The sequence below is a fragment of the Pollachius pollachius genome (genome assembly GCF_949987615.1).
Source record: "Pollachius pollachius genome assembly, chromosome: 20".
Classification (NCBI taxonomy): Eukaryota; Metazoa; Chordata; class Actinopteri; order Gadiformes; family Gadidae; genus Pollachius; species Pollachius pollachius.
Window position 1 is genome coordinate 7,449,806 of NC_136953.1, and position 22,556 is coordinate 7,472,361.

General features: G+C 44.5%; 4 protein-coding genes across 4 annotated transcripts; 2 read left to right on the forward strand and 2 right to left on the reverse strand.

The window, feature by feature from the left end:
• Positions 1 to 4,668: 4,668 nt before the first annotated feature.
• LOC307091294 (E3 ubiquitin/ISG15 ligase TRIM25) lies at positions 4,669 to 9,770 on the forward strand (the record flags this gene model as incomplete). Its single annotated transcript, XM_079758241.1, has 9 exons — positions 4,669 to 4,852; positions 5,414 to 6,102; positions 6,571 to 6,679; positions 7,181 to 7,276; positions 7,642 to 7,875; positions 8,237 to 8,259; positions 8,610 to 8,758; positions 8,858 to 8,989; positions 9,766 to 9,770. The coding sequence occupies exons 2-9, from the start codon at positions 5,414 to 5,416 to the stop codon at positions 9,768 to 9,770; spliced, it is 1,437 nt and encodes a 478-aa protein (XP_079614367.1). The 5' UTR covers positions 4,669 to 4,852.
• Positions 9,771 to 10,341: 571 nt separating this feature from the next.
• Positions 10,342 to 15,023, forward strand: mrpl48 (mitochondrial ribosomal protein L48). The gene is made up of 8 exons (XM_079758352.1): positions 10,342 to 10,502; positions 11,282 to 11,343; positions 11,445 to 11,476; positions 11,551 to 11,636; positions 12,027 to 12,196; positions 13,575 to 13,677; positions 13,950 to 14,039; positions 14,515 to 15,023. Exons 1-8 carry the CDS (start codon positions 10,482 to 10,484, stop codon positions 14,596 to 14,598), a joined length of 648 nt encoding a protein of 215 aa, XP_079614478.1. The 5' UTR covers positions 10,342 to 10,481; the 3' UTR covers positions 14,599 to 15,023.
• A 780-nt stretch (positions 15,024 to 15,803) lies between these two features.
• On the reverse strand, positions 15,804 to 19,486 carry LOC307091381 (sterile alpha motif domain-containing protein 9-like). Its single transcript, XM_079758342.1, has 3 exons — positions 19,317 to 19,486; positions 16,591 to 18,815; positions 15,804 to 16,450 (listed from the first exon to the last, which is right to left on the reverse strand). The coding sequence occupies exons 1-3, from the start codon at positions 19,325 to 19,327 to the stop codon at positions 16,437 to 16,439; spliced, it is 2,250 nt and encodes a 749-aa protein (XP_079614468.1). The 5' UTR covers positions 19,328 to 19,486; the 3' UTR covers positions 15,804 to 16,436.
• Positions 19,487 to 19,662: 176 nt separating this feature from the next.
• On the reverse strand, positions 19,663 to 22,306 carry LOC307091295 (astrocytic phosphoprotein PEA-15; the record flags this gene model as incomplete). Its single annotated transcript, XM_079758242.1, has 3 exons — positions 19,663 to 20,658; positions 21,371 to 21,526; positions 22,297 to 22,306. 3 exons carry the CDS (start codon positions 22,304 to 22,306, stop codon positions 20,594 to 20,596), a joined length of 231 nt encoding a protein of 76 aa, XP_079614368.1. The 3' UTR covers positions 19,663 to 20,593.
• Between the last annotated feature and the right edge of the window lie 250 nt (positions 22,307 to 22,556).

A 22,556-nucleotide genomic window follows, 5' to 3' on the forward strand; every position in this document is an offset into this window, starting at 1 on the left:
TATAAACCAATATTAATCATAAGCATGTTTTATTCAAAGGGATTGTCATGCTTTCAAGTATGTCTACAGAATCAAGTAAGTGTGGCTACAAAGCCACCCACGCACACACTTGCCAGCACAATGTCAACCCTTCATGTCATGCTATTCAATTTGAATTGAAAAAAGAGCATCGATGAAAACCAACGACAAAGAGCAATGCGTCCGCTCCCCAGCCTCCCCAGAGTACCACTACTACAACCAGACCCTGAGCTGGAGCGACGCGCGGAGCTTCTGTTGGGTCAAGCACAGCGACCTGGCCACCGTGACCTCCATGGAGGAAGCCCAGCTCCTGGCCCAGACCGCCGCCGGCCGGGGCGACGCCTGGATCGGCCTCCGTTTCAACGGACTCGCCAGGTGGCTGTGGTCGGACGGAAGCGGAGCGGTGTCCAGTTCGTATTGGCTGCCAGGGGAGCCCAACTTTTCGGATTGCTCGGATTGCTGCGCAGAGACGTCTGCATCGGGCTGGAACGATATCAGGTGTACCCGGGCAATTCATCTTGTGTGCCAAGGCAGTGAGTCGAAACCATTCTTGTGTGATTTACGATTCACAAAGTTTCACTTGCAAATTGTAAATACTGTAATACAAACATTGCTCAATAGAAATGAGCGCAAATTTTTGATGGAGCCAGTGCGCACGCGAGGGATTTCCCTGACCGTGGGTCAGAAACAAGCCTGGAACGGTCTGAAACGCAAACGGTCCCTTAAAGAGGCAGGCGCACTCAACCAGAAACAAGCTATAGGCCTAATCTGTAATTAGATTTGTAAAGTCGTACCTATACAAATATTTTAACAGGGAATGACGTTTCCTTCTCCAGAAACGTCGCCGTACTATTTCCCTCAGCCCAATGCGTGGGAATGGAGAGCTGCCCGGGATCATTGCAGAAGCCTAGGTATGGACCTGCCCAATGTCACTAGCCACCAGATGACTACAATCTTCGATATGGTAGACCAAAGCACCGTCTGGATCGGCCTCTTCCTGGACCGTTGGGTGTGGTCCGACGGGAGCCCCTCCTCCCTCAGGTACTGGATGGTGGGCAGGCCTGCCAACCTCCAGGGCTGTGCCGTTGTCAGCGTCAAGGACCAGGGCCGGTGGTACGAGGAGCAGTGCGAGGCCGAGATGCCTTTCGTCTGCCAGGGCGGTGAGTTCTGCTGGTCTCCACAACGGCGTGGCAAGACCGTCCCCATGGTTCAGAAACGGTCTTTGACGTCATTATAGGGAACATTTTGAAATGTGACGGCCGATCAACATCCACACCTGGTGGCAAAAAATAAGACCCCATTTAAAATGAGTGAGCTGTTGAATGTGGTGTAGATGTTGGTGAACAGATGGTTCTCGTTGCAGCTCTGAAATCGCGGAGGGTGCTGATGAAGTTAATGATGGAATCGGATGGTGATCTCGAACGCTCAGCCGCCAGTGCTCAGCTCCTGCAGCAGGTCAGAGAGCCATACCTGGCTACTTGTGAACTCTCAAGTGTCTGATAAGCAGCACGACCGGGCAATAGGAGAACCATTATTTGTGTTTGTGTCGGTGTGTTCAGCTCGAGGAGAAGTTGAGAAGTCAGGGGATATCAGATTTCCAACTCAGCTGGAAGAGCGACATCGATCGTCAGGATGAGATAAACGAGAATTCTGCAGCTGAGAGCCACGATCCAGGTCCTGAAGAAATGAAATTGTTTTGTTGTGATGATAGCCCAACTGAAATTATGTTCTTGTGGAAATTGCATTGAATGAAAGATACAATTTCGCACGTTGAGCACACAGTTGTGTGACTCGTTTATTTCGTTAGAAAAAACCGGAATCCAAAACGTGCTGCAAGTGAACATATCCCGCCTCGGGCTCCGCGTCATGAGATGCTCGTAATCCTTAAGGGACAGCGATCCCTGAAACACCGAGACAGTAAACGACATGCCTAACACTGTGCAAAGAACAACACATAACAAAATACTGTAGGTGAAATATGTTACACACACTACATTCTGATGATTTCCGCAAATTATACTATATATTGCAATTATTGCAAATAAAGTCGGTAAATAGAAGACACTGTCTATTTTTGACGCAGATAAACATCCAAATACTTTCAGGCTTTTATACTAGATTTAATTGATATTGTGATTAAGACCAAATATTTTCTCACACGTAGCGTCTTTTGGCATTATGAGAATGAAAAGTTGCATATGCTGCAATTTTGAAAGACAAGCCTGAAGTACCTTTAACTCTTCTCCTCTTTTCCTTTCAGAATGTTGACTGACTGAAGCAACAGACCTCCTACGTACACACACACACACACACACACACACACACACACACACACACACACACGCAACTGCATACACAGCACACAAACACATATAGATGCAAACACATGCACAGTATTTGCATGTGTATGGAGATGAGGAGATTATTATTATTATGGATCTTATTATCAGAGTTACCGGTAGTTTTGCGCATCTTGTGTGAATTTATTTATTTATAACTTATTAAGTAATTGTATATCATGACACAATGTACAGTTTGACTCTAGAGTACTGTTTAGAGGGGCTGCTGTAAAATGTCAGAGTAGTCAAGGGAGAGAGCAAGATTCGGAAAGTAAACAACCAAAGAAAATGCCCCTCCCTCTCTGTTCCCTCCATTTTATGTCTGGTGAGCCAAAGGAAAATGCCCACCTTGGTTTATTCTATTCTATTCTATTCTATTTTATTCTATTCTATTCTATTCTATTCCATTCTACCTATCTCGACCCTCGAGGAATGTTTTAGTTATGCACATGACTGATATCAGCCAAAAAAGAATTGTCTCACATGGGCAGACATGCATCATAACAGATATTCATATGATACCCAAATGATAGCTCTTAGATCTTACAGCACATTTAAACAATCTTAAAATAAATATGAATACAATACAAATGTAAAAATACAAATAATTCCAAATCAAACAAAGTAAGGAGGGATCCTTCTTTTGCGTTCCTTACACTTTCTTCCTTGATGTTAAGAGAGATTTTCCTTCAAGTCCTTTAGCGCGTTGAGGATCAGGGGGTTTAGTACTGTCGTATTAAGTAGCCTTCGGAGCCCTTTGAGACCGGAGCTGTGATTCAAGATATACAAATCAAGTGGACCTGACTTGGTGTTTGTTAGCAGGACGAGGAAGATGTTTCACAATGCACAAAGACATGAGTGCAGGCCCTGCGTGATAGAGATCCACATAGTTCAGTGCTCGTCAAAGTTCTAGGCCTGTTTGGAAATGTCCCGCCCGGCGTGGAAGGAGTTGAGACCTGTAACCTTCAACTAAAAAAAGCTTTAGACATAAATCAAGTCTGCGTGGCTACCATTTATTCATTAGTTATTCAATTATGTAACAAAGGTAGTATTCACGTGACCAAGTTATAGTTATGGTTAGGTAGGCCTACTTTATACATCTGTGTGAAAATTGAAAAAATGAAATAGTTTAATGATGATTTATGGAATTAGGCCTGCATATTATTGATTTGGCTATGGGATATGGCTCTATCATTTTTTTAACCAAATTAATTATGTATGAAATAAACAGTGGATGAACTAACTCAAAAGAATAATTCTTTAAAACACACACTTATATGTACATATAAATACTTATTGTCATTTCAGTTTTTCTCTTGTCATTTGAGCCATGGGATAGGACTTATGTGACGAAGCAGGATTTACAAAACAAATTGACAATGTTTTGCAAAGTAAATGTTGCACATTGTATAAACTCACGTACACGATCACATGCTGCGTGTGAGTGTGTGTGTGTGTGTGTCTGTGTGTGTGTGTGCGTGTGTCTGTGTGTGTGTGTGCGTGTTTGTCCGTGTGTGTGTGTGTGCGCGCGCGCGCGTGTGTTGTACTGGACAAATTAATGAAGATATTTTTCAAGAAGATTTATTTTTGGGGGCTATTTAGGCCATGTAAAAAGATGAACAAAGACAAAAGTCATGGGGTCCGGATACTTTTTGAATGCAGGGTCTACTCTACATTAGATAAAATGAGCACCAATTTGCTGAGGTGTGCTCATGACTGACTCAAAGACGATACCATTTTCCCATCAGCTGCTGTTGAATATATCCTTCTATGTGTAATGTCCTTAAACCTCACTCGTTTTCGACTGAACATGTGTTAACGTTAGTGTTAAAGCCATTGTTCAGTTCAGCCATTCATTGGTCTTCATTGTTCAATCGCGGACTGTACACTGGACATAATGCTGCGTTCATACCATGTGGGACGCAAGACTACGATTAGAAAGATCACTATTATTGTTAAACTTGCGTTTTAGGATTGGCTACATATTAAATAGCACTGCTTTTGTTCTTCTTATACTATATTGGTTGACAACATCCAATTAATCAAATTGTAATTTACTATTTTTCAAAGGAGTCGAGGAGAGGGAACAGAATCGCAGATGATAACCAGACTGATCGCTAAATGTTTATGATTGTTTTATTGTGTGTGCTGCTCTTAAATTATTTCAGTTGTCCTCGTAAACCTTCATTTCTTAAAAGTTAGTTTATTAGCATTTTTCCCATATGGCGTGAATGATGACTTCAACGCACCATCACCATAGCAACATAGTGTCGGGGAGCGCATTGAAATGACGTCAGACGGTCCTGTGTACGGTCCAGCAGCTCTTCGTGTTGATGTCCTCCTCTCATTAGTCCCGTGGACGTATCCACACACCTTTACGCACCTCGTACACACCTCGTACACACAGTGTTCGACCTCACATGTGCCGAAAACACCAGAGGTAGAAACAAAGGCCCGATGACTGAAACACCCCGCAGGTACCAGAGACGAGCAAGGTGAGTTTGTGATTAGTTTCGGAGAGATAATCTACTTCAGTTCAGAGGTATTTAGTCAGTATTAACGAGGCCACGTCAATAAATCTTTACGTGATTCAGTATCAATGTTGTTTGAATCAGAATAAAACCACTGGAAATTAACGCTATAACTCATTCATAATGGAAGTCACTGTTCCACTTATGCCGGATGCACTGTTTTGTGGTTGTAATTATATTAGAACATTTTTGAGTAGATTATTGAAGACGATCATTGTAATAATTGTTTTAGAAGAGTTTACTAGCTTCATTAATGCGGCACTGCTTATTTTGTGATGCTAACGAAAGAACACGCAATGGCAACAGCTCGGCTACAGAAACTTTTTACAACACCTGTATTTTGTACTCGTTACTTGTACAGTTTTTGTATTTCCCAGCCCCCTATTAGCTTATCTCAAACTTCTTATTACATTCCTGTCTCTGTCTGTCTGTCTCTCCCTCTCTCTCCCTCTCTCTCTCTCTCTCTCTCTCTCTCTCTCTCTTATAATCCATCGTACTATAACTGTCCCTCGCCCGGCCCCCAAGATGGCGTGTGTCCACCCGGAGCTGTCTAGCAGCGTGCTGAGGGAGGAGCTGACGTGCCCCGTGTGCCTGGACGTGTACCGGGACCCCCGCCTGCTGCCCTGCGGACACAACTTCTGCCTGGGCTGCCTGCGCCGGCTGCAGCACCAGGCCCCGTCACAACGCGGCCACTTCCACTGCCCCGAGTGCCGCGAGAGCCACCGCTGCTCCGCCAAGTTCCAGAAGAACTTCAAGCTAGCCAACATCGCAGACGACTTCCGCCGCCGCGGCAGGTTGGCGTCGGCGGCGGCGTCGTCGTCCTCGACGGCAATGACGTCGGGAGAGCCGTCACTGGGCTCCGCCTCCTCCTTGGCCGCTCTGCCCTGCCTGGCTTCTCGACTCTCGGTCCCGTGCGACTACTGTCCGCCGCCGGGCGCGTCGCCGTCGGGGGCCGGAGACGCGGAGCCGCCCGTCGTCGACGGGGACCAAGGGGAGCCAGCGGGGGCCGGCGGGGCCTCGGGCGACTCCTCCGAAGGCGCCGCCGTCGCCTTGGCGACCCCTGCCGTGAAGACGTGTCTGAAGTGTGAGGTGTCGATGTGCGCCGAGCACGTCAGGCCCCACCTTGAGCTGCCGGCGTTCAGGGAGCACCCGCTGACCGACCCCCTGGACGACCTCCACAGCCGCAAGTGTCCGAGCCACGACGAGATCTACAGGTACCAGACCGCCCCCCCCCCCCCCCTCCCCTTATCTGATCTGAGAAGGGTGGTGGTTGCCCATTTTCTTAGGGCTGGCAATCCTTGTGGAATCACAGCTTCTGAAGTCGTTATGCTTCTGTCCACCGTGGACGTTTCAACCCCGTCACCAGCTGTCGGCAGTAGTCCTAGTGAAGTAGTCGCTCCCTTTTTTTTGTATGCTGCCGGCTATAGACCGTTAGGCGCCGGTCTGTTCGTATAAGCGACCGTTAACCCTTAGAACACGTGAAATAAAAACCTGCAACATCAAATGTCTACAGCGTGGACGGGCTTTCTCCGTTTGTGATGGACACAAAAGGATCGAATTTGAAAAATACAAAAAATAGGTTCCGTCTCAGAGATGTGCTCCTGGTTGACCCTGCGTGTTGTGACCCCGTGGCGTGACCTCATGTTGTGACCCCGGGGCCTGACCATAGGTTGTCCCCGTAGGTACTACTGCCTCGACGACAAGGTGTGCGTGTGCAACGCCTGCACCATCGAGGGGGGGCACGCGGGGCACAGCATCAAGACCCTGAGGAACACCGCCAGAGACCTGAAGGTAGAGGGACGGATGAGCTGATGGTGGACGGACGGACGGACGGGAGACGCCTCCGCCACACACACGCAGCATGATGCTAGTGGCGGTTCGCTGCTTGCATTTTACTTTTTGATTTTGTTACTAATCATAATAACCCTAATCGCTTTAATTACGATGAATATTCAGGAATGAATATGAATAATTGCTTAATAATAATGATATCGACTGATAAGTGTGTGTGTGTGTGTACATACACATTTGTGTGACCTTCTAGTTGTGCGGTGTGCAAAATCGAGTGTGATTCATCTGGAATCCTTGTGAATGGCTAGCCTATTGTCAGTGGTGTGTGTGAGGGAGAGACAATGTGTGTTTGTGTGAGTGACTGTGACAGAGAGAGAGAGAGAGAGAGAGAGGTGAATAAAGGACCTGTGAAGCAGTTCCTTGCCTATGAATTGGAGGCCTCATTGCTGTTTTCAAGTCCTATTTCCATATGTTAAGTGGGTGTGATTGTGATCTGTCCAGGACTCTCTGGACAGACAGCTGTACCGTCTGGAGCGGAGGTTCACCACCACAGAGAAGAAGGTCCATGAGCAGAGGGAGAAGGAGCGACAGAACCGGGTAAGAGCCAACCATGGGGAATCCTCCCTGCTCCCCCCACGTTAACACACACAGGGGGACTCCCCCACCTGTGATGTCACACATGGGTGGACACTCCCGCCTGTGATGTCACACAAGAGTGGACACTCCCACCTGTGATGTCACACGCAGATCGAGTTTAGAACCGTACCCCTGGTTGCCCAAATTGGCCTTTTAATGTATTGTATGTATTTATGATCAGACTTGATCCCTCTCTGAATCTCTCCATCCATTAACGTGTCCATCCATCCCACCTTCAACCCCGCCCCAACTAACCATCCATCCACCCTCACCCACCCTCCCACCCACCCTCACCCACCCGTCCGCCACCCATCCCTCCAATGCAGAAGTTCTCGGAGGACTCGGAGCAGTGTCTCGCCGCGCTGGGGGAGGAGCTGAAGGCCAAGGTGGACGTCTTCGTCGCCCAGCTGCGGGGCTCCGCCCAGGGCCACAGCGACGCCAACCGCCGGGTCATCCAGAAGAACCTGCAGCGCGTGGGCCAGGACCAGGCCCGGCTGCAGGCGGTCCGCTGCGGCATGGAGAGCCTGCTGCTTGAGAACGACCCCTTCCGCTTCATCCAGGCAAGACGCACGCACCCGGCCGTCCGCACAGCCGTTCAATTAGTGCTCATTAGGAATAAACCCCTTGAGATGGACCCGTCTCGTTTTCAAGGGGGTCCTTAACGACATAAAGTACATCCGTCGTTTTAGCTTAACCCGTCCAATGTCTACACCTCATCAGGCACAGTCTTGTTCTGCTTTCACCCCAAGTCAACAATCAAAGTGTGTCAGAGTGTTTTTTTTCTTCTATTGGGATATCTTTTACTATTTAACAAATCGGTTGGCTGTATTTAGCTTTGCACTTGTTTCACCCTTGTTTTTTCTATACCATGGCATATTACTGTTAGACATTCAACTTTACAATGCTCTTTATTTTCCTTAGGCATACAAAACTACAAGGAAGCAGTAAGTATTTAACTTACCTTCATTTTCTGGCTGGTTTAGAGTGACCCAGGATGAGCAGCACTCAGGGTTAGCATGATTCAGTGTTAGTTTTATTTCAAGGTGGGTCTGATTCAGGGTTCGCCTTATTCAGGGTAAGGTTGAGTCATGGTTAGCGTGATTCAGCGTCGGCTTGATCCGGGGTTGGCATGATTCAGGGTTATACGATGAGCATTTGCATGCCTCTGTGTTCCTGATTTTGGTTAAGTATGATTTGGGATAGACCTAATCTGCCGCGCTACTATTGGTTGGCCTTGACGCGCACGGCGTGTGTCTGTTCCTGGGATCTTTCCTAAAGCGGTCTGTGTGTCCAGGTGTCGTCGTCAGCTGAGGAGGAACATGTTTTACCCCGAGTACGTGGACATGGAGACGGACGCCCTCGGCGACGCCATGAACCAGGAGATGATTCGGTTCCTGGAGGTGACCCTCCAGTCGCTCATCATCGCCGCCGTCGAACAACTGCGTAAGCCCAGCGCGGCGGGACCAGTTAGACGAGTGGTGCTGTTGGACTTGGAGGAAAAACGGGCTACGACCTTTGACCTCTGACCGTTTTCTTCTTCAGGGCATCTTCCGGAAGCAGGCGAGGAAGGAGAGCAGGAGGGGATGGAGGAGGAGGAGGAGGAGGAGGAGGAGGAGGAGGTGACGGAGGAGGAAGACGAAGATGACGACAGCAGCGATGAGAACAGAAGCGAGGGTGAGGAGGAGGCAGAGGAGGAGGAGGAGGAGGAGGACCAGAGTGACTCGGCTGACGACCTTTACAGCCCAGAGGAGGAGGACTACGAAGAAGAGGAGGGTGAAGAAGAGGTGGAGGAGGAGGAGGAGGAGGAGGAGGTTTAAGGAGAGATGGGGCCGATGGTTAACTTATGTAGTCTGTTGCCAGCCCTAGGTCATTACAGCAAAGGGCCTGTTAACAAATCAGCATGCGTCGCCATGGCCACACACGCAGCTGTGTGCATTGGATAACTCTCGGAATGCTGCAACGGAATCCTCAGTCCTTCATTGCAAGATTGATATAAATATTGAAATGTGTGATGGGGCGTTTGAATGTGTTTTGGGTTTGTTTTTTTAAATTGTAATTTTTGTTACCAATCTTATTTTGCAAAAATCATTGCCTCTGCCAATTTAAGGCTCAAAACAAACTTGGTGTTGGGCTTTGACACACACACACACACACACACACACACACACACACACACACATACACACACACGTGCATGTTTAAATGGGAATGTATTTGAGCATAATGCTGCCGATGGGTATTTTAAGGAAATACCACACAAGCTCAAAAGTTGGATATTATTATTTTGTTTATATTTATGCTTGTGACATGCAAATAAGATAATATATATATGTATATATATATATACACAAGTAAAATAAGTATTTATTCACTTTTCATATTATATACTACAGAACAGAACATTTTAAAAGTTTGTATTTACCTATTCTACATCTTTGCTCAATTAACAGGATAACCAACAAAATTTTCATTTTACGACATTAATATTCATTTCAATTTCCTCGTAAATTATTCAATTTTTTTTTATCCTTTTTAGGTGTGGCAAACAATGGTTCATTTTTTTCTTACTGGATAACAATGCCACCTAAGCACTAACACATACATCTCAATTACATATTCATGTATGTGCGTTTAGGCATGCCTAGGTATTTGGAAATTTATAATTTGCTTGGCCTCAATTTTTATGCACTGTATTTTCAGAAATCTATACAAAGATGGCTAGCATTCCCTTTCAAAGTGAATCGGTTCTATGCAGCTACTATGTTAACAAAAAAAAGGTGAGGGTGGGGTTTTGCACTTTAGTACAGGAGCTTATTTGTTTAAATACTTAAATACTGTAAGGCACTGTATTGAAACCATTCCCAAATAAAGCGTTTGAATGATCACAACTGTCCTTCAAGAACAACTTGGGAGCTTTCATACATTTTATTTTGGTATTGTACACTCAACCACAAGAAGGAACCAAAGGCTGCAGCCAATGTTTCAACCAATGCGCGCACACGGACGGAATTGCAGACGTACGCGCTTCAGCTTGTTGCTTTTCGGCGATGCACGGGGATGGTTCGTGGACAGCTCAGTACCTGGATAATGCAACTTTGAGAACAGAAAATTGACATTGAGTGAGCTCATAGTTGTGGTGACAACAGGGGAACCCGTGTCTGAAGCCATGAGCCTGCTCATTCGACAGGTACCGTGGTCAACGTTTCTTGTTCCTTGTTAGAGGTCAAAATAGAGCTGGCAGACCAGTGCCTAATGCTGTTACGCTTGTGAGGGCTGGTTTTTAACACACGATTATTGACCTAAATTCATGCTTAGCTTACCGTTAATACTATCAGTATGTGTAGACGTCTCCCATTCATGGTTCTTTGGTCGAATAGCCCAGTAACGTTATATATTGTATCATACCGTCGGTTCTACGTTATGTCATTACAATTATGTGGGCGACGAAATATGAAGTTGAAAGCATGAAACTTTGCTCAACTCTCCCGGCAGCGATGCTTTGTTTCCTAGGATGGCTAAGGCATGATCTGCCCTTCTCCTAACCTAGTAGTTGTGTGGTCTAACCCTAACCAAGTACTGGTGTTGCCTCCCTGCTTATGGTTTTTCACTTTATACTATACTTTATAATACGACACTTGACCTCTTCAAGGCTTTCTGTCCAAAAGGGCTTTCAGACAGAAAACCCGAGGCCAAAGTTCTCATGTATAGTTTGCAGAAGACTGCAAAACAGTCAAATCTAACTGTTCTTTCATCGGAGTACGCGATTAACATAATCGTCAGGCTAAGAAAATCAGAGGCAGAGTAGGGAAGATCATACAAATCGCCTCCTCGCACAGGTAAATTTGATTAAAAACCAAACTAGGCTATGTGAAGGCACCGACAATTAAAGTCACTATGTGAAGGCGCCGACATAGAACTGACGTATACTAGCTTTAACACATTGAGTGTGTTTTTGGTTTCTTCCAGTTGCAGGTGTCCCTCACACAACAATCAATTTTGACCAATACAGCATCAGCTTTATTACAAAGGTGAGGTGTTTTCTCTCGCACTTAATTTATATGATATGTTTGAAATTTGGTTTGATTTCTGAAATACTATTCTTTTTTTTGTTTTCTATTCTTTTTTTAAGGGTCACGTCATCTTTGCCTGCCCCTCTTTGCAGTAAGTATACAAAGGAAGAAACGTTAGCTATTTGGCTATGCGTGGTGTTTATGTGTATATTGTCTTCTATGCAGGACTTGCTCCTACGAATGAGAGGCAGTACAGAACGATGCCAACACATGGCATCGGCAGGTGGAAATATCTGTTGCCCAAAGAAGTGGTGAGTTATTTTGTACAGGGTTGCAGAGTTTCCCCATCTGAAGTGATGCCTGGGAATGTGTTGTGTTTCAATGATTTTGCTGTGCTCTCCTATGTTGCAGTGGTATTGTTGTTTTGCGATGCGTAAGGACACTTTTGAGTGTGGATCTTTGTTTTTCAAACTATACACACCCTAAAAATATGAACCTACTTGAAAAAAAGCGATGTTTCAAGCGTCTCTGAATAACTTCCATGGAGTGCTTTGAAAGTGACAAAACTTCAAAATGTTACGTGACTCTGACTCACCTGTTATTTTAACACTCATTTCTTCTGTGTTTCCTCTTGTTACACACTTGTTTGTATTGCAGCGTTGCATGAAAAGTGCCGAAAGTCTGACCCGTTTTGTTTTCAGCCCAGGAAGAAGCGGGACAAGCTTCAGATGAAGCCCATCCGGGGATCCACCGCCACGGAGTACGGCTCTCTGAGCGTCAAGGTGTCGGGCTACGACATGACGGTGGTGGAGCACTACTCCCAGTACATCCACAACCTCTGCAACCGGCTCGGCGTCAGGGTGTCCGAAAGGTTTGTGATTCAATTAAATTCTATTTGTTTAGCCCTTAATCACAAGCACAGACTCAAAGGGCTTAACAGGCCATATATGTATGGAACCCCCCTGACCCTTGCTCCCCCCGAGAGGCCAAGGGAAAACTCTCTTAATCAGCAAGGAAGAAATCTTGAGAAGGAATGCAGACTGGGGGATCCCTCCTTCAAGGGATGATCAGGAGTGCCATAATTGGCGTACGTACGTACGTACGTATGTATGTATGTACCTATGCATGCATAGGTACATACATACATACGTACGTACGTACGTACGTACGTACGTACGTACGTACGTATGCATGCATAGGTACATGCATGCATAGGTACATGCATGCATAGGTACATACATACATACATACATACATACATACATACATACATACATACATACATACATACATACATACATACATACATACATACATACATACATACATGCATAGGTACATACATGCATACCGGCAAAACATTTGAAATGGGGTGCAGGCCGGTTAACCGTAAGGAGAGTCCCGGCATTCAGTCACTGTGATATGCAGGCATCCAGTCGTACTCACCATAACAGGCAGAATAATGAATTGTCCAAAGGCACGGCGCTTGAAGGATCCCGCTGGCGCCCGGCAGGCCTCTATGGACGAGTGTCCAACGGTCGGACATTGTAATATCAGTTCCTCTTCTGGGCCGAATTTGATGTCTGTACGTCACTGGTCGAGTGCCTGGCTTGGCTAGGGACATCTCTGATCAGAAACGGCCATTGCAATGATCTGTTTTCACCCAGAGATGGGGCTGACCCTGTGCTTTTTATTTTTGGTGTTTGGTTGTTTTACTCTAATACTGTTATCTGTGAATCCTTATATTGGTCATGTGTATATGTTGCTACCTGTTACTGCTACTGTCAATTTAGAAGTTTCACCAGTTTGTTGTTGGCCAGCAATAATTATCATTTGGAGGGCAACTATCATACCGTCAGGTGTGATGCTGTTAATCCATTACAAGCCATTAAAAAAGTCTGCTATCGTCACACCATTCACCTATGATATCACAATAAGGTAGATTTTGGAATGGATAGTTGTGGCCAATCAAACAACAACATTCTTTCCAAATCCAATAGCTCTGTCGTTGTTAAAGGTGACATATTATACCACATGGTACGAGTGTGATTAGCCATTACAAGCTGTTTTGAAAATCTGCCTCTTCTGACATCACAAGTAGGCGTTTCCACCTAGATGTGTCCATCAGACATCTTGGTGGACACGCCCACTTGTGATGTCAGAAGAGGCAGATTTTCCAAACGTCTTGTAACGGCTAATCCTGACCTTTTTTAAATTCTCTTGTCAACCCGAAAATGCAACACATGCAGCTACGCTTTACCAACCAAGAGCTCAGAGGTCATGCTGATGCAGGAGCAAGGTACAAAGATGTACATCGACGCCCTCCTCAAGACGCACGAGAGGATCGTCCAGGTGGGTTTGACTCCTCAGCAGACACTTTACAGGCATCGCAAAGCAGTAATGGACAAAATGTTCATATAGAAAAAGTTCAAATTAAAAGTATTGTACAAAAAACATATCCAGCTCTTCATTTTTGCAATTTCTATAAAACATTGAATGAATAAAAAATTATATACTTAAAAAATAAATAAAAATAAAATAAATGGTTTCAACTCGATTATATTACTTTGGAGATTGTTTGAACAAAAACATGACATTGCGATCAAAATGTCTCCCTGTTGTAGATCAGCAGCATGACCGCCACCTTATGCCCCACCTTCATGGACGTGGTTCTCCAGAACCAACCGGAAGGCGTTCAGCTTTCAGTCAAGGAGGTGAGTGTGTACACGGCCAACCCAGTACCCTTTTATCACCACGGAGTGGGATCACCCCTTACCCCACCGCTGTCCCGCCCTCTGTGAGCGTCCTCGTTTATGATTGGACGTTGAGGACGACCTCCTTCCTTAAAGGGCTCATGTCGTGCCACCAGGGGGGTGTAATTAGCTGGTACAAGCCGTTTGAAAAGCATTCCTTCCCTGTGCCGTAGTGACATTACTAGTGGGCGTGTCCACCCAGATATATGAAGGATAGATGAGCAACGTTTGCTACAGTCCACTGGGTAGGCTGGTAAACTGATCTATCCAGCGTACATCTAGGTGGACACGCCCACCTGTGATGTCACTATAGCACAGGGAAGGAATGATTTTCAAACGCCTTATACCAGCTAATCACACCCACACCTGGTGGCATGACATGAGCCCTTAAATCGAGTGTTAACGCCACTGTACTGATCTCCCCCCCCCCCTTCAGCACGTGGAGAGGGACTTCCTGGAGCGCTTCAAGGCGCGTCCTCAGCTGGAGGGTCTCATGGCGCAGGTGAACCAGCGGGACTGACAGTCCTGCGGAACATCCTCCGTCGCCCCGGCAACACCCGTAACACGACACACCCCGCCTCAGCAAAATGAACTCCCAGTATTCCTCTCGTTCCTCTTCCCTCCTGCACCCCATGTTGTTGCTGTGAGCCCTTTAGTCCCACGATGGCGACGTATTGATGGTGACTAGTTGTGATAGTTGAATAAATTGTACCGACTCCCGAAACAATGGTTCCCTCGAGTCGTCTGTGGTGTTTGCGTTCTCCGCTCATCGCGCTGCTTTTACCTGGTTGCCTTACCTTACAGTTTGTACGGCTATTGGGCGGTTTAGCGTTTAGAACCAAGGTGGCCGCCGCGTGTATGAGGCCGGCCAGCATAGATTGGTTCAATTCCCTTTCCTGTTTGGAAAACCTTGTGACCAGGTTTTAGAGGGCCTTCATAGCTTACCCTGGGATCGTCTCTGGCCACAGCTAGCAAAGCTCTGACATAGGGCCTTCCTCCCAAGCCCCCCCTTCCTCCCAAAACTCCTAGTAATTTTGTGATTGTAATATTCAACAATAATTTTTTTTAAAATAATTGCTCAGGTTATAGGAGTTGTTGTATCTCGTGGCCTATACACCGCATGATCCCGAGAGTTGCCTTTATTTTAGACAATTCTGCCACAAAAACTCTCTCGGAGAATGTGCACCTTTCCATCCTACACACACACACACACACACACACACACACACACACACACACACACACACACACACACACACACACACACACACACACACACACACACACACACACACACACACACACACACACCAAATCCCCCACAACCACGACTGCCTCGCTTCCGCCGACACTCCAAGGATCTTTTGCGGCACTTGGCGACCATGGCTGTGATCTCCATATTAATATATCTATATAGCTATATGAAGACATCGGACTGACTTATAGGTAACAAAACTGAACTATGAAATCATAATTCCAAGTGACGATGACCGTTGCTGCTTGTTGTTGGACTGGATTGGTTGTTTCGTACCATATTATAGTGTGTAGTATTATTTGGTATGTTTGTTGCGACAAAATGTATTTGGCACCTGCTATAATCAATCTAGTCCCTGTAGCTCCCGCGATCATAATTCTTTGGCGCCGCTGCTGGGTACAATGCAGACATTGGAGTTTCAAACCCAGAGACTTACAGTTGGCCATCTGCTCAGATTGATTACTCATCTATTCAGAAAGAACATATTTATTGTCTGACTCCTATTTACAGTATAGCCGTGTGCCAGTGTCACATGCAGATCCAAATATAAACTTTTCATACGTAAATTCAATGAGAAAAGGATTTAACGTTTAAAATGATTATTTTGAGAAAAAGCAATACATGACATAATTCATTAGAAATTTGCTAGACTTGAAAACATTTAAGCATTAATCTAAAAAAACTTTGTACATTTTTTGTCTAACTCCTATTTGTAGCGGTGTGCCAGTGTCGCATGCACATCAAAATATAAACTATCTTCACACGTAAATTCAATGAGAATAAGATGTAATGTTTAAAACGATTATTTAGATAAAAAATCAATAGGCCTACATGACATAATTCATAAGAAAATGTATTATTTGCTAGACTTGAAAACAAAACATTCAAGCAATAATTTAAAAAAAAGAATAAGATGTAATGTTTAAAATGAAAAACTTATTTAGAGAAAAAAATCTATAAATAGCATAATTCAAGAAAAATAATTAATTGGTAGACTTCAAAACCAAAAGAAAACAACATTCAAGCAATAATCTAAAATATTGTTGGTTTGTGTGGGGGACAGTTGGTTTAGGTCTACACGGTCAGCCGCCATGTTTGGCTTTTCACAGGAGAACACCTGCATGGGCGATAAGAACAATTCTTTCAAGAAATATACAGTTCAAACGTTTTTTCTATTTTCTGCACAACAGAAAATCAACCTCCCCATCAACATGAATGATGACTTGATGTGTAAACATTTTAACCAAAAATTCTAACCTGCTATTGTCTCCTCATCGACACCCTTTGGCTGAATGTCGCAGGCTGTAGGGCCTCTGATGGTGAATCCAAGGTGAAAGAACACTGTCCCAGACCTCAAGAGAGCTAGGCTGGGATGATCCACATCCAGCTGTATTTCCTCATCCCCCACAGTGATATACACTTTGTAACAACGGACCTCTCCGCGAACTCTGGCCTTGATTCCGGGACTTTTTTCAAGATAAAGGAGGGGTAGAAGGTACCTGGACCTGAAATATTTCTCATATGTTTCTTGGAAGGAGGACTTGAGGTCTTTGACCTTACTTTTTAAGTTCAACCCTGTTTTTTGTGTGTCATTCGGCCAGTTCCGATGAAGCTCACGGAGCCGGTCTTCTGTGTGTCCTCGTTCAAGACCCTCCGGCCAATCATCACGAATGTAATCTTGATAGCATTGTCTGGCCTCCTTCAAAACATATTCTGGGTATTTTTTATTTGAGCTCTCTTGTGTGTAACTCAGTAACCTGTTAATGAATATTGCTCTTTTTTCTATCTGATTAGAGATATTGGATATCAGATTTTCATATCTGGAATATTGATTTGCGGTGGCTTCCAATCTCTTGCAATCAAAGAGCTGGTTTGCAACTTGCAAGTAAGCAATTTTCGGCCTGTAGTTAAAGATTTTTGACTGTTGGCTCAAACCGTCTCTTTTCTCTTGTTCCTTTTCTGCAAGAATCTCTCCTTGTTCAAATGCTGCAAAGGCTTCCTCTGCTAAGTCCAAGACTTCAGTCAAGGAGTTTGGGTTAGACTTCAGCTTACTGACTTTTCTGTACAGATAGTATTTGTAGACTTCCCCCAGTGTGTCCGCGATAAAGGAGTTGAGAGGAGCGATTTGTTTTGCTTTCAGTGCCCATTCCCTTGCACTACTGAAGTCTTGATTCACTAGGTAATAGAAACGAGAAAGTGTCTGGGGGTAGGTTCCTATCTTAGGAAATTTTTTGACTGCCTCTTTTAAAACCAACAAGCACACATTCTCATCATTCAAAGTCGATTTCTGAATGTTCAAAATTAATCTGGAAAATTTTGGATTCCAATTACCTTTTCCTTTTTCTTGTCGTTTTGTGAGCAGCTTTTTAATGAACCCAGATAGCAACAGGCAATGGTCCCCAGTACATAGCTCTTGCAGCAAGATTCGTGCCATGTCACTTTTCTTTATTACTCTATCATGCAGTATCTCAGTGCCTTGATTTGCTATCTTTGGGTGAGCCATGCGGAGGACCTGTTGTCCAACACTTCCATTGGTATTGAAGCTGACCATTAGGTGATAGAAAGGTCCCATTTTCTTTTCAAATGAACTGTCATCAGTATCAGTCTTGAGAAATTTCTCGCAGTCAGTCTTAAGAATGAAAGAGCCCGGGACGTAGCAGTTCAACAGGCACAGGCAAGCAATTAACTTGACACCCTCATTGCTGACTGGAAGCCCTCTAGCAACCCATGCCCGTTGGACGTAGTCTTTGGAGTCATCGCTTTGCATAATGTTGAAGCCATGGAACTCTGTTGGAATAATGCCAGGGATTGATGGTGAACCATTCTCCTTGGTGTACTTGTTCAGAAGCCACTTTTTTTTCCTCTTAAAATGCTCTGCCTCGTTAACAGAGAGATGGTCGACGATGTTAACCACTCCATCTTTCTTTGAGTGTTTAGCATTGATGTGGGCAATTCTCACACAGTTAACTATGATAACGATGGGTTTATCTGAATCGATCTTCCTTTTAGACAATTCTGCCACAAAACTCTCTCGGAGAATGTGCACCTTTCCATCCTGCACCAACAGAAGCACAGTAGGTTTCTTTGATTCTCCAGCAGCGTAGAGATCAATCACAGCGGTCGCGATCAGCGAGCTTTCTAAGGTGGGGTCGGTTAGAACAGCACACTTGAATGTTTTTCTCAAGTCCCAGAGAAGCTGCATGGCCAATGTGGTGCCACCACTCCCTGGCTTGTGGTTTAAACGTACATATGTAATCCCTCCAAATTTCCCTTCAATCTGTTTAAGAAGTTCATCATACCCATCCCGTTTAGTGAAACGTTCTTCAGCTTTGTTTTTTTCATCAAGGTAGAAATTCAACCATTGGGGCGGAGCCCCGCGGTAAAAGTTGACTTCTGTTTGTTGTGAAATATCTGGGTTTATATTTTCAAAGGCATCTTCATCGAGAATGTCCAGGATTGGCATCTTTGTTCTTACTTCGTTCCTAGTAAGGGAACAGGAAGGAAAGAGACATTTGTTCTTTGCCTTTGTGTGTATGTATATGTATGTGTATGTGTATCTATATATATATGTGTATATGTAAATATGTATATCTGTACATATATGTGTATATATATGTGTGTGTATACATAAATGTTTGTATATATACATATATGTATGTGTATTTATATGTATGAAAGTCACTCTAAGCTTAAAATGCAACTCAAAATAATATACAAATAAATCTGTATCTATGTGTCTAATTATGTATACATTTCTGAGTATGCGTGGGTAAAAAATATGTTTCTTTACACACTCGTAGTTGATAGGGTTACTCCCAATAGAAAAAAATTAAACATAATGGAGCAAAAGAGTACAATGTAAGGTTATAAATTACATAATTAAGCTACATAATTACTTTTACTAACTACTTTAACAATTAGTTGAAATTGATACAATACATTTAGTTAGGTATCATAAGAAAACATGTCTAATTTTTCCTTACCTCTGGGTCATACCTTCTGCCCTGCTGAAATCCGTCCAATTGGATGGTTGTGGAGAAGGTGCACCTGTGACTGAAGTACTTTATCTTTATAGATCTAGTTGACGCCCGCTGAAACTGACAGGAATGCAGGGTCAGTCATTTCGAAATCTAACCTATCCTTTTGACCTACATTTGGGTATTGGTGAACATGTTGGCATTTTAACCCTCAAGGTTAAACCCTTCCTGCATATTTCATGATCGAGCGGTTGAACAAATTAAGTTTCGTTTTCCCCTCAACCAAACCTGGGTTGGCTCATAAACATGCACATCATTCTTTGGAACAGGTTTCCTGTCTCGTGCGGTGGGAGGTTACTGATTGGATGTTTATTTTCTGTGCAACCAATGAGCCAATCTAGTTAGAGGTATAATTTAGTGTCCAGAGAAGCCTGTAGGGCTATGAATAAGGTCAATTCAATATATTGGCTAGACATTTAAAACTGTTGAGCTAGGCAAACAATAATTACTTATTCTCATAAATGTATCAGCCTTATTATAAATGGGTCGACCTTATTGTAAATGTATCTGGCCTTATTGTAAATGTATTGGGTGTGTCTTGGTACATTTCGAGATGCCTAAGCTTGAAGGTTGTCTTTTGTTTCATTGTTTCCTTTGTTCAGAACAACATATTTTTCATGACTAAGGCATGAATTGCATCCTTTTACTTATTTTACCACACCCTGACTCTTAAAGTACGTCAACATAAAATAACTGCTTTGATTCATGAATGGATTGTTTAGCCTCTGTCTACGGGCTGACATCACTTTAATGTCTTTTGAAGCCTTTTCTGTTTTTGTTTTATTAAGACTGAGTCCTCCAGATGGATATCTGAACAACTACCAACTGAATCTCTGATATCTCTGCACACACACACACACACACACACACACACACACGCACACTCACACGCCATTAACACGTCTTCCCTTTGTCCTGTCCACCTGTCCTTCCGTCCTTCTTTCCTTCTCTTTCGACGGAACGTCTTTTCTTGAAAACTCTACTGCCGTTCGGGCTGGAGAACAATGAGGTTGATTAGGTGCGCGTTGCAGCATTCTGATTGGTTGTTGGTTGGTTAGGAGACTTGTGTGGCTGTATATGTGCCGGGGTGAAGAGGAGGGGCGTGGCTGTGAGATCGGGAGGAGGCGGGGCTAACATATCAACAGTGATTGGTTGATTGGTTAGTTGATTAGACAGGCCAGGGATGGAGGTCAAGGTGCAAAGGTCGCAGTGGCGTCGTGACCTCATGCTTTTTTAGGTGGGGGGGCCAACTTGATGATCTCGTCTTCAGAGGGCTGGCGGATGATGTCTGAAAAAGAGGTGGAGATACACAGAAAATAGTGTTCACCTGAACTGGTCTCAACTGGAAATAATCTGAGCGGCAGAACCACAACAAACATGATATGACTGAGCATCAATTGAAAGGGGCTAAGAACAGGTTGATTATGTGTCGATTAGGTCGTCATTGCTTCAATCTTTCAAAAAAAGAAAAAAATACAAATCACTACCAGGCAGAAACTTGGACATGAAAGCAGACTACACTCTGGCTTAAGAAGAGTTCGGACCGGTTGGCGTAAACAACGATGAATCTAGGCCTGGTGTGCTCCGAATGCAATGCTAATCGCTTCAGAAGTCTTATACTAAATTTCCAATCCAAGCGCACACACATACTACAACTTTAAATCGTTATCTTTTATATTTTTTATTTCAGAAATTACAAGAGTACCCCTTGCAATTCCCCAAAGTACCCCTAGTGGTACGCGGACCCCTAATTGAGAACCACTGCTCTAATGAGTATCTCTCCGTGTCCGGAAGACTATCGCCGTAAAAAAACAGAAAGCCCTGCTTATCTTCCTATCATGCACCTGCTGGTTCTAAGCTACCGGTACGTGCAGTCTCAGAAGTTAACATTAACTCATTGCTTAACTTAACTCAACATCTCAGACCCCTTTTGGAGTGACGAATCAGAGGAGAGCTACGGTGCCCCCTGCTGTACGTGGGGCGCGGTGCGCGGGCCCTACCTTTGTACTTCTTGGCGGAGGGGATGCGCGTGAGCTTGGTGTCGATCTCGTCGTCCTCGGAGATCTTGAGCACGGTGGTGCGGTACTCGATGACGCGCGTCAGCAGGTCGGGCCGCCGCGAGATCTCGAAGATGTGCTCGATGTACGACAGGTTGTCTGCAGGGGATCAGACGGGGCGGAGGGGGAGCTCTGCTTAGCCGAGCCTCCTCCTCATTATCATCATCATCGTCGTCGTCGTCATCATGCCAGCAGGGGAGTGTAGTGAGGGTTATAGAGTGCAGCCCGACCTTTAAGGTGTTGTGTCTATGGGTTCAGTCATTTCGAAGCCTAACCTATCCTTTTGACCTACATTTGGATATTGGTGAACATGTTGGCATTTTAACCCTCAAGGTTAAACCCTTCCTGCATATTTCATGATCGAGTGGTTGAACAAATTAAGTTTCGTTTTCCCCTCAACCGTTTGGTTGAGGGGAAAACGAAACTTAATTTGTGACAAGCTGTCATGGAAGCTTTAATACCTGGGTTGGCTCATAAACATGCACATCATTCTTTGGAACAGGTTTCCTGACAGGTGTTCTACTTCACTGATCCTTGTCCAGCCCTTTAAAGGGGACATCTCATACCACCAGGTGTGAGTGTGATTAGCCATTACAAGCAGGTTTGAAAATGTGCAGCATTGTGACATCACAGGTTGGCGTGTCCATCTATCCGTCACACATCTAGATGGACACGCCCACCTGTGATGTCACAATGCTGCACATTTTGAAAACGGCTTGTAATGGCTAATCACACTCACACCTGGTGGTATGAGATGTCCCCTTTAAGTGTGGCTTGACTCATCAATAAAAGAGATGTTCCATATGCACACCACCACTGTAGAGACCCAACGATTAGACTTGGATTGCACTTGAAACAAACTGGCTCACTTTTCCTCATTTTTGATAGAAGTTCAGTAGGACAGTAGCAACGTGTCAAATGAATCAAGAAATCGTAGCAGGATCGATGAAGCTTCATCTTTCCAGCAGACTTCCAGCCCAATGTCAACATGTCTAAGTTGTAAACGTTTGTGATTCAATCTTTTTAAGCCGATAGACAAGAAAGGAGGAATGTTTTATGTAATGTTACAAACATACTGAAGATTTGCAATGGGCATGCAACTTTTGGCCTACAAGATAACCCTGTTTAT

What these genes read in the sequence shown, in the direction of transcription:
- mrpl48 (XM_079758352.1), top strand. Translation starts at nt 10,482, where the DNA reads ATGAGCCTGCTCATTCGACAG. An exon ending in TGAGCCTGCTCATTCGACAG is followed by an intron (nt 10,503 to 11,281) that starts GTACCGTGGTCA and finishes GGTTTCTTCCAG; the next exon opens with TTGCAGGTGTCCCTCACACA. An exon ending in TTCAGCTTTCAGTCAAGGAG is followed by an intron (nt 14,040 to 14,514) that starts GTGAGTGTGTAC and finishes CCCCCCCTTCAG; the next exon opens with CACGTGGAGAGGGACTTCCT.